The sequence below is a fragment of the Salvia splendens genome, chromosome 17, assembly GCF_004379255.2.
Source record: "Salvia splendens isolate huo1 chromosome 17, SspV2, whole genome shotgun sequence".
NCBI classification, from domain to species: domain Eukaryota; kingdom Viridiplantae; phylum Streptophyta; class Magnoliopsida; order Lamiales; family Lamiaceae; genus Salvia; species Salvia splendens.
In genome coordinates, this window is record NC_056048.1 from 18,926,321 (window position 1) to 18,941,365 (window position 15,045).

General features: G+C 37.4%; 1 protein-coding gene across 1 annotated transcript; it reads right to left on the minus strand.

Annotated features, from left to right (window-relative positions):
* Positions 1–4,030: 4,030 nt before the first annotated feature.
* LOC121775553 (prolyl 4-hydroxylase 1) lies at positions 4,031–9,619 on the minus strand. The gene is made up of 12 exons (XM_042172642.1): positions 9,482–9,619; positions 8,933–8,980; positions 8,341–8,382; positions 8,165–8,214; positions 7,210–7,275; positions 6,731–6,805; positions 6,245–6,319; positions 5,972–6,042; positions 5,831–5,882; positions 5,620–5,709; positions 4,844–4,936; positions 4,031–4,485 (listed from the first exon to the last, which is right to left on the minus strand). Exons 1-12 carry the CDS (start codon positions 9,546–9,548, stop codon positions 4,378–4,380), a joined length of 837 nt encoding a protein of 278 aa, XP_042028576.1. The 5' UTR covers positions 9,549–9,619; the 3' UTR covers positions 4,031–4,377.
* Positions 9,620–15,045: the final 5,426 nt, after the last annotated feature.

Here is a 15,045-nt window from a genome sequence, read left to right on the forward strand (position 1 = left end):
CACCGTCTCGTGCCTATTATCCCAATCTTGTATATGATTGGCGTGCCACTGAACCCAGTTCCGACCTGCTTTGCCACGTCGATCCTGTTTCGTAAAATCAGATCCGTGGAACCGGTCGCCAAGCGGGATATACGGTTGGACAATCCCAAATTGTCACAACACTCGCTGTGGCAAGTGTGGCTCAACCATATTCCAGCAGATAAGTGTTGTGATCGACGTCCATATAGGACGACCGGCAACACAAACATCCGACAGATTTTGTGTGACATACGGCCTCCAAATAAACTAAATATGAAACATATTTAGTCAAAACAAGTTCAATCAAAACAGCAAACTAGCAACAATTTAGGTTACGTAAATTACCTGATTGGCATGCATTCTGGAGAACTGATCTCTGAAAGTTTCAATGCAATGCCCGAGTGCTTTTACATAAGAGGCCCGACCAGTCCATCTACAAAAATTAAATTATGAGCGAACAACACGAAAATCTATAAAAATTATGCTTAAAAAAAGTAATTAGTGGACAACTTACGCAACTGCACATGGTAAGTAGTCTATGGCGCGGGGTTGACCATCTGCGGTCTAATAATTGGGATTCTCTCCCAAGCCCACAGCTGTAACAATGTAAGAGCTCCCCCCGACATCGGTCCTCTTACCAAGTGCAGCTCCACATAGATTGTGGTACAAGCAGGCAAGAGTCGCACCATCCCAGCTATAGCTACTACATTGTTCTATATCCATGAAAAACTGAAGGTAGAAGAAGGGAATTTTATTACCGGTGGCGTTCGGGATTAGTAGACCACCCAATAACAACATACAATACACACGAGCACGTTGATTGTATATGTATTGGTCGTGGTCATCACTTAACTCAATCCGCAGTTGATTTGATAAGCTTGTCTGCTTCCAGTTCATTTCTTTTAGATCAACTGCATCTGGAATAAAGCCAAGAAAATCCAGACAAACCTCCTTCCAATGGTTGACATCCTTAGTGGGGATGTAACCCGTCAGAGCATCACCGTCAGTTTTGAGGCCCCATAAGACCTCCACGTCTTCTAAGGTCACAGTCGCTTCACCGACTGGAACGTGGAACGTGTGAGTCTCTGGCCTCCAACGTTCAATCAAAGCGGTGATAAGATGGTGGTCAATGTCTTTCAGTTGACCACACCTCAACATCCCGCCGAACCCCATCAAATCTATAACCGCCAAAACACGAGGATGTACGGGAACATCCCATATGATTCCTTCGCATCTTCTACACCGTACGTCTTCTGATGGCACTCCTGCCCATATGTTATTAGAGACGTGTTGTCTCTGCAGATATAATACGGAGGGGTCCTAAGGACCACATAAGAGCCGACGACGAGAAGTTGAAGAAGATGCCATAAATTACCTACACAACATTCATATTCCAAATTAAACAATAAACAAATCTAAACAAATTCAATAATTACAAACAATTTCATCCAATATCACAAAATGGAACACCAATATCAAATAATTCACAATACACTACTTCAAAATCATAACACAATTCACCTACACAAAATTAACAGTTCAAATAAACAATATACATCAATTTGCCCAATTTCAATTTACCCAATTTTAGTTTGACCAACCTAACAATTTCAATTTCAATTTCAACATAACAATATACACAAAATTAACAATTCAAACTAAAAAATATACATTACCCAAAACTCACAAAAACCAAATCAATTTGCCCAATTTTTAAGCTATAAAAACCCTAGGATTTTGGTTTATAATCAAATTTATACACAAATTCACTTAAACCCAAACAATCCAACATAATAATCAACACTAACGTCATACAAACAATCCAATATGCACAGTATTTCAACTCAATTCGCAACCCATTACAAACCCTAGCTAACTATCCAACAATTACTCTAATAATGTAAAAGATAAGCATACTAACCGAATACATTGGATGAATTTGGGGAAAACTAGCACCGATTGATGAATGGAGGGCGAAATCACAGAGTCACGGAGGAATTTGCGAACTGTTGGCCGCTGCTACTTTGAGAAAATCGCGAAGTGTGTGTGTGGTGTGAGTTTTTCGCAACTTGTTGCTGCAATATGATCCTGTATAAACACGCCAATAGTGTTGGCGTCTTTTTATTAAAACGCGCTAATCGTGTTGGCGTCTTTCACACCAAACACGCCTCCCGGGATGGCGTCTTTAACCAAACACGCAATTTTATTCGGCGTTTCTAATTTCCTAAACACGCCATCCTTATAGGCGTTTTTACATATACACGCCAACGGTGATGGCGTGTTTTAACGTACTGTATTTTGAGAAAATACGAGTAAAATACGATAACATTGTAAAACGCCAATCTGTTTGGCGTTTTTTTTAAAAAAAATGCCAATTCCATTGTCGTTTTTCCTATATATGGAATAGATAACAAAATGGGTACATTTTCGTTATTTTAAAGGCAAAGTAGTCTATAAGTGCGATTTTCTCTAACAATTTCCCATAGTGGACAACAAACTATATTATGCCTTCAACCAAAGTAACTTAAAAAATATATCCAATAGAAAATAAAAATAAAATGATGATTCAATACTCATTGCGAATCAACAATCTTAATATCGATGAACCGAGAAATAGATTGTGTGATAACAGGTCGACGACAACACCAATTATATCTACAAAAAATAGACACCGAAGCAATGTTATTAAGCAAATAATAATAATAATAATAATAATAATAATATAAAAAGTTTACCAAAAAGTGCCTATCCAACAACATTTTCAATCTACATTTGATAACATATAATGGTTTTGGACAAATTAACTAAAAAAAACGTAATAAGATAAGAAACAACCCCATACATACGATCATGAAAAATACATTCCATGTAAATGACATTTGATTTGTCACCATATTTAGTCATTTCAAAAATAAGCACACACCAAACTCTGATACCTGATTTGGTAATGCTAGGCGCTAGAAAATTCTTTCTTTCTCTAGAGGAATCATGATAGAATGAGAGAAGATAAAGAGGAAGTAAACTCTAGTACCTAAGCTAGAAAATGATGGATATTTATAGGGAAAAAAATATATAAAAAGCTATCCTAAACCCTAAACCCACCGTACATCACAAAAATAAAAAGGCCTAATTTATCTAGCTAATAATTACGATTAAAATAAATAAAATTGTGGTTTAATTAGAGACCCTAAAACTTCCATTTCAATTGAATAATCATTAGTGATTATTTTAGTGTTGATGGTTAAAAAAACGCCCAAAGAAGTTTATTACTCTTTCAAAATAATCAATGACATAATTAAATTGCTTTCATTGGTTAGCCATTTCAATTGACTAGTGATCATTTTTTTGCTCATTAATTAGTAAATTTAGGCGATGGTTTTAAAAAAACGCATAGAGAAGTTTTTTAATGTATTCATATAATCAATGGAAATATAACACTTAGTATAACACCAAATATAATCACCAAATATAATGTTCTTAAGAATTTGTTAAATGCTCTTAAAAATTAGTCAAAGTGTTTATTAAAATATCAAAACAAATATTCATAACAACTACTTATAAATATTCAAATTCAAGCCTAAAACTTATAAGTATTTAAATTTAAACCCAAAATTTATAAATATTCAAAAATAAGACTAAAATTCGCCTTTTATATATGTATAAATAGATAGATATCTATTTTATAAAATTGTACAAAGTAGTTACTTATGTTTTCTATAAACTAGTTATATTTATAATTCAACAATATTTTCAATATTTTGATGTACAATATTTGGGCCTGATTAGTGGTTAAATAAGTTGAATCAATTGAACCATGAACAGATAACTTGACTGATCATTTACCAATCCAGTTTTTAAAACATTCGTTATAGCCAATTCCAACACATTCAAAACTAGGAACTAAACCCAAAATTTTGATAATTAATTAACCGATAACCCACGAACTGATTAACCACTCCTAGGTATACCAATTAATCCTAATTATCTCGCACCATAACACCACAAAAGTAAGTGTGTCTAAATCACAAAATATATGTATATGGAATACTTGAACAATTGCTTTTCTTACAACTTTCCTAAATAGGAGTATAAGAATATTAGGAACTTACCACACAATCATATGTTTACACCCCCCCTCTACACACACACCTACAAAAATACAAGAAAGGGAAAAAACGTAGAAAACCACTCAAACAAACAAAAATCCCCTTTCCTCCGAGGCAAAAATCTTGCACACAAAGGAGATGAGTTATCAAGCTATTAAAAACCCTTCTATCTCTCAGCAATTTTTCATTTGTTACATGTTTACAGTAGACACTTATCATGGCTTGTGTACCTACTCAACTCATGCTGATAATTTTAGATAGTAGCGCTTTGTCTCATCCATTTTGTGGCTGACCACTTCTCTCCTGATAGTACTTCACATCCACCATGTAAGCTGTTCGGATCCGATTTTCCATCAAGACCCTGACACACAAATCAACACCATACATCAATTTTAATAATTCAAATTATTCTGTACACGCTGAATCCGTCTGTTGAGAACACAGCTCAAGAGACGAGTTCAGCGTCCACAGATACTCACACCATTGTTTTCTCTTTTCTTTTTAAATATACACAGCTGCCTCCACAGGAGCACATGATATCAACCTAGAGGTGTTGGTGGGGTTCGGATCTATGACCTCTCAGTCACAAATTCACCGTGCCACCACTAGGCCACCCTTTGAGGGGCCTTTTATATCATATACTTCACATACAAACTAACCATTAATCAATATTGGGGAAAGATTGACACTAATTAAAATAAATGTGCAAAGTCACAAACCATGCTCCAGAAAAGCACAGCATCTCCCTTATTCGGCTTCACACACAATCCTTTGGCCATCTTCCCCCCGCAGCTACACTCGCCAGATCCAGCCTAAGATCGGATTTTGAAGATTAGAACACAGTTCGAAGCAATGTAAAAAAAACCTTGAACTTCAGAGGATTTACTAAATTTACAGATATCCCACAGCACATAAGCAGGTTATGAAATTCAGGTTCATATTAGTAATGTCAGGAGCTCAGGATGACAAACACATCAATCCTACAGTATTTCATGTAAAGCTCCAAGTTGTTATTGAAATTAGAAAAACTCCCATTCTTTATGAAAGCAAACGATATGGACTCTGAACGTGACTTGGGCACTTTATCATGTTCATCTCATTCTCACCAATATCTAAACCACACATTTGGAAGAAGAAGATATTCTACCTTCCGAATTCGAATTAGTAACTCAAATTTTGAGTTTGCATCTCCTTAAGTACATTCCAGAATTAGTAAAACAATTTTTTCCCGAGTTATGCAGTGAAGAGATGCTGGTTGTTTGTTTGGTCTTTACTTTCTCGAGCTAATGTGCATTTAACGCTTGATAATTTCAGTATGCATAATATTGCATGTTTGAGCTTCTCAAGTTTGAGCGCCGGTTAGGAAATAAACCCTACACCTAGTAATTATTTCTGACCCACATCACTGAAGATTATTTATAAACCAGCAGTTGCACCGAAGAAAGCTATAATATGAGATAGTTATGGTTTTATTAAACACATAACAGGTAACCACCTTTGGGAAGTATGTTTCTCCCCCCTCAACATTGTCGCTTAGATACATGAGTATGGTTGCCACTCTCTGACCACCGTACTTCAAATTGAACTGCAAGAAGAACCTTGGTTATATTTAAATATGGGATATTTTGATGATAACCACAAATTTAAACTGGAAGAAATGGTTAGAAGAACAAAACTGACTGGTGCACAGAGCCTGACAGACTTACGGTATCAGAGAAATAGTCATGGTGTGGCCTGTAAAACTGATTCTTTTCATACCTGTGCTTCTGCAGATGTTAGCCTTCAAATTAAAATATCAGTTCCGTGTTTGATTTAGAAACTGAACAAGTATACACATACTAACTCACCTCAAAACCTGTATACGTTCCCCATTTTCAACTGGTACTTGAGCATACACAGAAATCCGTTTCTCAATTGCCTGAAGGAGTAATAAACTGTCAATTAGTAGTCAATTCAAAAGGTGGCCAATAAAATATAGAAAACATTGTAACTAACTTCAAGTAAAAAACTACTCCGACAAAACCAAAATTCAATTTGAAAAGAAGAAAGATAAAAGAGAGCTGGAGTATAACGTCAAGCAGATGTTGGCAAAGATAGCTGAAGTTAAAATTTCATGTCACCTGTATCATTGGATACTCTCTTTCTTCAGCTGTCAGAAACATTCCAGAGCTTGTCCTAACTTTACTCTTTATACCCTGAAACAGTATAATAATATAATGAAATACAGAGAAAAATCTGTAACTCAGACTTAGAATAATGTATACAAAACTCAAGCAGATCATACTAATTCTAAGTGAACTAAGAAAATGTGACGAAATATGGAATTATATCCATCAATAAGAATGCAACTATGCCAAGAAACGACCAATTTCAATCCAGACTATACAGCAAATGAAGGTATTCACTACACTCTGACCAGAACCCACAAATCATTCAGAAGAAACTCTGACCATTACATTAAATTGAGTGAGAGACAACTAACTGATTCAACATGCACTAATTGCAATAACCATAAGGTTTTACCAGATAATAAAAAACAAAGACTGTGTAATGATGGGTAGATCAACAAAACTTTCAATTAGAATGCTAGAACTAACCTAGCTCACCTTTCCAGTTCTTGCATCCACTACAGTAGAAACCTCTAGACGAGGTTTGGAAATGGCTCTGAGGTAATCGCACTCCTGTAAAGACAAGAGACATGGAGTCGATCGATCCACATATTGAATTTGTAAATATTCTAGTTTTACAATATCCACAAGGTGCGATAGATTTCTTGCACAAAACTAACTTCTGAACTGTAAGTTCTTTTTTCTCGTTGATGGGTTAGCATAAAACAATTCATTGATCATTATGTTTTTCTATACAGACAGAAGACATACTTTTGTTGTCAACCACTAATTCCCCGTGGAAATTTGTTAGCAATATCAAGTAATAAGCAATAACAGGAGATAAATGAATAGGTTTATGCCCACTTGGGGAAAAGGTCTCTAAGAATCCTTGCACATTCCTGTTTATTTCTTTAATAATTCTTTAAATTTCTTTAGAATATAATATCAGTGCTGTCTAAATGAAGTAATAAGCATACCTCGGCACTTAAGAAGTTATGAAACACAATAATACGTGGTGACCAGCTAACAACTTCAGGTTTTACCTGCATTACAAGGTGGTAAATTATTGGCAAAAAACAAATGAAGGTCTAATATAAAAACAAATTCATATCAGTGATGATTGGCAGATAAGATACAAGAATCTTTTTACCCTGGGTAAGTCTATGCAAAATTCAAAATATTATGTAGCATCTTAGATTATCTCTCTTAGTGACAATTTTTTGTAGTAAAGCATATCCAGGTTGGTACAACTTGGAGCTTTCACAAGATTTGAACTAACTGGTTAATTCTCGAATGCACAATAACTATTCATTACTTTTGAAGGAAAGAAATAACTTTAGAAGCTTCCAAAGAAGAAAGTGGATTTCTTCAAAGGTTCTAAGGCATTTAGAGGACTTCATATGCACACGTCTCTTTGGACTGTCTAAGAAGGTTGAGCACCTTTCTCTTTGCATCTCCACTTTGCATGCAACTTCTTGCTGCTAGTTTCGGGATTCTATGTCTATATAAATGAATTGTCCCCATGAAGCTAAAACAAAAGAGGCTACTTTGTCAGCTGTATTCAACACCGACATCAGTCCAACCACAGCAAAGTACACCCTTTAAATATGTCTAAACTGACTAGTCAGAACTTGTTTTAAGATACTTCAAAGCACTGTGACCTGTAGTGTCTTCACTATCAATAGATTCAGATGAAACTGGAACACGATGTAGGGCACAAGTCATACAATAAATAAGTATATTGTGCATTTAATGGGGAAGCACATCTAGTATGCTCCATAACGACAAGGTTTTGTCTAGAAGATAATGCCGGGCGAAGTAGTAAAAGATAATTAGGAATAGGTGCACTTATTCACCATGGTAAATCATTTGGCAGTTTAATTTATTCGAGCGCACAAATGACTAACAAAAAATTGGAAACAACCAACATACATATCCAAGACGCAAAACTGAAGCTTCTTTATCATCCCAATATGAAATACCTGATAAAAGAAAGCACAACATTACCAACTGTAATTTTTACTATACAAGCTAGTCCCATATCGTGAGGATGTGTTAGTTAACATAGCTTAGTGTTACAATAGGATATCTAGTAAATTAAAGACTACCTCCATTCAGATGCTGAATTCTTGTCAAAGAAGAGTTGGCCCCTACAAGATTTTGAGAAAAGGTTAATTGATAGACATTTAAGTCTATGACTAGTACTTCAACAGAAAAAAGCATCCTTCGACATTGATTTTTCATGAGTCAATAACACAAATGGCAGAACAAGTATGAAAGTACACCACCAGTTATTACAAGTAAAAGCTACTTTATGTAGTATTTGAAGAAAATGCAAAAAACTTCAATCTGGAGATGCAAACTATATTTCAGGAAAGACAAATAAAAAATTAACCTTTTCTACAAAAAGTGAGTTTCACAGTCCAAAAAGGTCAAAATTATAAGCAAATACACTATCGGAAAATGAAGAATTCCAAATAAATGCAGATCATAGTACTGATGGAAGAGGATGATGAACAAGAAGTGCCTAACTCAGATCATGAGGATTGAGAAACCATGCTGCTTCCTTGAAAAAAAAGCAGCATTCGACTTGACACTATAAAGGTGTCACATTATCAAAGAAACAACATGGTGGGAACAAGGAGTCTAGTGAGTTATTCAGTAAGATCAAAAAATGAATCAGAAAGTTCAAAAATATACCAGATGACTCCTCCAATCTTCTAATAAATGCCAACTGAAGCAAAGCTCCTGAACCATCAAATGAAAAATGTCACTTGCGAAAACTGCAGCTACAATAGTAAGGGGTAAAACTAAAAACAGAAATGAAAATGAAAATGCAAAGAAACTGATTTAAATAGTAATCCTTACAAAAAAACCCCAAAATGCTACTCATCAAATAAAGCCGCAAATTGATTTAAATAATAAACGATCAACTTTACTCTCTAACAATAGAAAATCATGGATACGTCAGTACTGTTTTGAGCTGACCACTTCAATGATAGACCAAATAAATCGGAAATCATTCGGATCCGAGAAATTGTAGATTAGCAAATAGTAATAGCTTACCAATACAACGGAAAAACCTAGCATCATTTTAAACATTCAGTAAATGACCAATTATATGGGTAGAGCTCACAAAAATGTGAAGTCATATCACATTGGCACGCATATAAAGATCTGGTAACCATATTGAATTATTCAAACAAGAGAGAGAGAGAGAGAGATTGATTTAATTAAATTGGGGATTACCGAAAATCATTCCAACAGTTACAAACGTGAGGATAATGAAGATAAATCTCATAGAAGAAGCAGCCATTTTGGTTTGGAGAGAAAAACGAGAAGAGCGGAGATTGTAAATCGCGGCAGATTAATTAATCTTTTGTTACAAATAAAATCTCATTCTTCATCCATCCCTGGGCAGTTTTGTCATTTTAATGTACATTTTTTCCGGGTAAACACATGATCTATACAAAATGTTTCGCATTTATTTTATAATTAGTTTATATAGATTATACAAAAAGTTTCATGAATGTTTCGCATTTATTTTATAATTAGTTTACATAGATTATACAAAAAGTTTCATTCGTGTTTCAATTTAGTACATTCCATTATTTTTCTTTACACATAATTAGTTTACATAGATTATACAAAAAGTTTCATTCGTGTTTCAATTTAATACATTCAATTATTTTTCTTTACACGGTGTTAACTATTTGTCCATGTGAAGTACAAAATATTTCATAATTGTTTCATGTTAGTACAAAAGGTTTTATCATTGTTTTACATTGGTACAAAAAAAATTCATCATTATTTTATGGTTGGTACATCAAATACGTACAAAGTTAACATTGTTTAAACAAAAATAATGGAATGTACTAAATTGAAACACAAATGAAACTCTTTGTATGATTTATATAAACTTCAAACCTTTTGTACTAAAATGAAATAAATGTGAAACATTTTGTATGAGTTATGTATTTAACCCTACATTTTTTTAGTACAATTATGTTTATGATTAAATTAAAAATGCATTATGAATTTTGTAGTTTGGTATTGTGATTTGTGAATTTTGCTCTTAAGAAATGAAAAAAAAACCGGCGTTAGAGCATCTATATTGCACCACGATGGAGGGGCATCAGGTAGAGCGGCTTATTTGGCCGATTCCGATTCTAATCGGATAAAAAAATCGGTTTTAGATCTCTGGCAATCCATCAACTGTCGAATAAGCTTTTGGTTCTTGTAATAATCGACCAGTTCAATATATAAACCGAAAAAATCAATTTCTACTTCAATTTTATTAGTTTAAAAAATTCAATAATTAGATTAATTATTGATAAACATAGGTTTTGAGAGAATTGATTTCATTATTGGTTGAAGAATTACACCAACTTTACACGCCTCAAATAGGCTCCACTATTTCCCACATATGGTAAGCTCTTAATTTCTATACCTAATTCTATACAAGGTATGAAAAAGATATCAATCAATCACTAATCTTCCATTCTTGATTGTGTAGGATCTTCCCTTGATTGTGTAGGATCTTTCCTTCCAACACTCCCCCTCAAGTTAAGTGACGCGATCCCTGATCTTAACTTGTCCAATACTCCATGAAACGATTGAGAGTTCATAGCCTTCATCAATATATCAACCAATTGATCTTCTGATCTGACGTAAGGTGGCTCCACGATCTTTGCATCAATTGTGTCTTTTATAAAGTGTATGTCCACCTCTACATGCTTGGTTCGATCATGTTGAACCGGATTCTCGGCGATACTAATAGCAGCCTTGTTATCACACAGTAATCGGCATGGTTGGGCCGATTTGAGTTCCAACTCAGTCATGAGTCTCCTTAGCCATAGTATTTCGGTTAATCCACTCTTGATTCCTCGAAATTCTGCCTCCGCACTCGACAGAGCTACCACTTTCTGCTTCTTGCTTCTCCATGTCACGAGATTGCCTCCTACAAAGGTGAAATACCAGGCTGTTGATTGTCGATTATTTGGGTTTCCTGCCCAATCTGCATCCGTATATCCATGTACCTCTAAGTGGTTGTGCTTTTTGAATAACACTCCATGTCCTGGTGTGCCCTTCAAGTATCGTACTATTCGCAGAACGGCCTCCCAATGTTCTTCCTGAGGTGCATGCATGAACTGGCTTACCACTCCAACGACATAAGCCAAATCCGGCCTAGTATGGGATAGATAAATGAGTTTTCCCACTAATCTTTGATATTTTCCTCAATCAGCCCGTTTAGCTCCTTCTCGGATCTGTAATCCATGATTCTGAACCATTGGAGTATCTGTTGACTTACAGTCTATCATTCCTGTTTCTGCAAGGATGTCGAGCACATACTTTATTTGATTGATGAAGATGCCCTACTTCGACCTTTACACCTTGATACCCAAGAAGTATTTCAGGGCACCAAGATCTTTCATCTCGAACTCTTTGAACAAATTCTTCTTCAACTGACTTATCTCCTCTTCATCATCCCCGGTAATGATCATGTCATCAACATAAATAATAAGACAAGTGATCTTCCCATTTCTCTTCTTGAGGAACAGTGTGTGGTCCGAGTTGCTTTGTTGATACTCATACTTCTTCACGACGAAGCCAACTGGCCCAGATACTGGCTTAGATGTTGCTACCTCTGCCGCTGGTGATATATATCTCCATCCCTGGTCGGGTACAGTTTCCTTTCGATTTATCCCTTGTAGCCGTTACCCGAATTCGCGCAAGTGTGTCCACACCCCCCAAACTGACTTGACGAGGAATCCATTCTCGCGAACAAACACAACTTCAGTAAATCTTCCAAACCAAGCTCTCGGGGATTGCTTCAAGCCATATAAAGTCTTCTTTAGTTTTCAAACATTCTCATCCAAAAAATCTCCTTCGAAGCCTGGAGGAGGTTCCATGTAGACCGGCTTGGTCAACTCGCCGTGTAGAAAGGTATTCGTCACATCAAATTGATGAAGGGGCCAGTCTTTGTTAGCTGCGATCGAAAACAGGACCCTTACTGTGTTGATTTTGGCCACCGGTGAGAAGGTCTCAGCATAATCCACACCGTAAGTTTAGGTGTATCCTTTTGCTACGAGTCTGGCTTTGTATCGATCAATAGACACATCTGGTCTTCTCTTGATAGTGAACACCTACCTACATCCCACAGTTGCTGCTCCTTTGGGTAGTTTGCTAACTTCCCAAGTTTTATTCTTCAATAGTGCATCCATTTCTACAAGCATTGCATTCGTCTAATGTTTTTTCTGCCACGCTTCTTCTGCTGTATAAGGGATTTCTTCTTCCTCATAGAGGGCAGCCTCAAAGGCTCTCGCCATCTTTGTCAGGTTTGCTTGTGCGAAATTTGCGACAGCATACTGACTTCATCTTCCTATCTTCTCCGGGAGTATCTTTTTGGTGGAACTCTCCGAGTGCTCCGGGGAGGAAGTATGTACCTTCCAGTGCTCTCATCTAGAGCAGTCTCTGTATCAATTTGGTCAGGAAGAATGTTTTCTTGAGGAGAATCAGAGGTTACCTCGGATATCGGTTGAGGAGGATCATCGGGTGGTGGTTGAGAGGACTCTGTGGTCGAGACGTTCTCGGTGGCCGTGCTAACTTTTTCTGTTGAGTCCTCGTTGGAGTGATTTGACCGAGGCACAAACCAACTTAGGTAGTCAAAAGTATTTTCTGACTCACTCTCCCCCTGACTACTAAAGTTGGTGTGGTAAAAGAATTCTGTTTCCAAAAAATTGCAGTTCATTGTGGTTACGACTTTTCGTGTGTTTGGGTCATAGCATCTATACCCTCGTTGATTAATCCCATAACCCACAAAGACGCATTTGGTGGCACAAGGTGATAATTTGGTTCTCTCGTGTTTTGGGACATGGACATACACTGTACATCCAAAGACTCTAGGCTGAAGGTTCAAGTGTTCAGGAATTTTGGTGAGTTTAGTCAAGGTGTCAAGGGGTGTTTCGATTCAATCATCAAGGCTCGGGTGATTTCAAGGATGGTTCGATTTTTTCTCTCGGCTACCCCATTCTGTTCGGGGGTATAAGGGCAGGAAGTTTGATGGATGAGGCCTTTTTCGGTAAAGAAGTCAGTCATTTTTTGGTTAACGAATTCTCTGCCATTGTCGGACCGAAGGGTTTTTATAGTGGTCTGGAACTGGGTTTGAACAAGTTTAAAGAAAAGAATGAATTTTTCAAGCACCTCGGATTTGTGTTTTAAAAAATATATCCATGTCATCCTAGTGCAATCATCTACAAATATGACAAAGTATCTAAAACCATTCCCCCCAACAACAGGCGCAGGACCCCAAACATCAGCATGAACAAGGGAAAATATGGAATTCATACGAGTATTTGTAGGTTTAAACGATTGTCGGTGGCTTTTGGCCAAAACACAAGTTTCACAGGTAAAATCTTTCGGAATAGAAAGTTTAGGAAAAAGTAACCTAAAATAACCAGGGGATGGGTGTCCCAATCGTTGGTGCCAAAGCCAAATCTCTCTTTTCGTGGACCCGTGAGCCAGCATCACACTTCCTTGTTGAGCTATCTCGTCCACGTAGTAGAGTCCTTGGCTCTCAGTGCCACGCCCAAGTATCCTTCTCGTCCGAATATCCTGCAAGATACAATAGTCGGGATGCATCAGCAAAGTACAGTTTAGTTCCTTCGTCACATGACTTATAGACATCAATCTTTTGGATAAGGTAGGAACATAAAGGCAATTTGAAAGTCTCAATATTGGGGATATTTGAATAGTGCCCGCCCCGGCTACAGTGATTAATTCCCCACTGGCAGTCTGTATATATGTCTTAGTAATATTACTAAAACTAATAAAATCATCCTTACTTGGGGTCATGGTATCGGTGGCCCCACAATAAAAAATCCATCCCTTTCTCTCTCCCTCAATTCCATTGTTCACAATATATGCAGCGGAAATGGGCTCAAACCGATTTTTAAGGTCAATAGGGCAGATCTGGGTATTTTTAGAGATATCGGGGGGGGGGGGGGGCTTTTCATAATAATCCATAAATCGTGGGTCATCATATAAGTCATCATAAATGGAGGGTTTTTTTTGTAAATCATGGGGCCTTTTATATAATTTTTGGAAACTAGGGGGGTCGGTTTTGTGAAATTCCATAAAAACTAGGGTTAGGGTTGTGAACCCCCAACCCTTCGCCTCCATTTGATGCGGCGCCGCCTCTCCCTCCGTTCCAGCTCCTCCTCTCGGCAAAATTTCCGGCTCCGACGATGCCTCCGCCTCCGCCTCCACCGGAGGCTTCTGGTCCCCTTTCCTTCTACTTCACTCGTCCACTCGGTGCCTCCCATTTCTCGGGATTCGGCTTTCCCGTCTCATTTCCGACGGTTAAGTTGATTGCCATCTTGGCCTTCGCCGTTTGCCTCTCCTCCCACCAATCGGGGTATCCCACCAGTTGGAAGCATGTATCTCGCGTGTGCTTTTGCATTCTGCAATGGGAGCACCATAATTTTGATTTGTCCGCCGGTTTGCTTCCGGGGCGGTGTGCGGTGGCTATCGGTCGTGGGTTCTCTCCCCGATGGGGTTGTCTCTGTCCTTGCGCTGCGAGGCCGTGACCGATTCCTCCAGATGCGGGATCGGTTCCCCTGTGGTTGTTTTTGGCGGTGTTGTTGAGGGAACTTGGTGGGGCTGGTTTTCCAGTTATGTGGGAGTAGCCTCCCCTACTCCCGATTTCGACTTTCATCAGTCGCGACCACGACGGGTAATTTCCTCCGTTAAGTTTGAATTCAATAGTTACATTCTTGGTTGATGATTCTCCAATCAGTTTTTCGTCGGCCATT

Bases quoted from the DNA above. Each gene is read 5' to 3' on its own strand.
- LOC121775553 (XM_042172642.1), bottom strand. From the start codon at position 9,548: ATGGCTGCTTCTTCTATGAGATTTATCTTCATTATCCTCACGTTTGTA. The intron at 8,215-8,340 runs GTAGTCTTTAAT...TTCTTTTATCAG, and splicing joins AATTCAGCATCTGAATGGAG to GTATTTCATATTGGGATGAT. The intron at 6,043-6,244 runs GTGACATGAAAT...TTACTCCTTCAG, and splicing joins GAGAGTATCCAATGATACAG to GCAATTGAGAAACGGATTTC.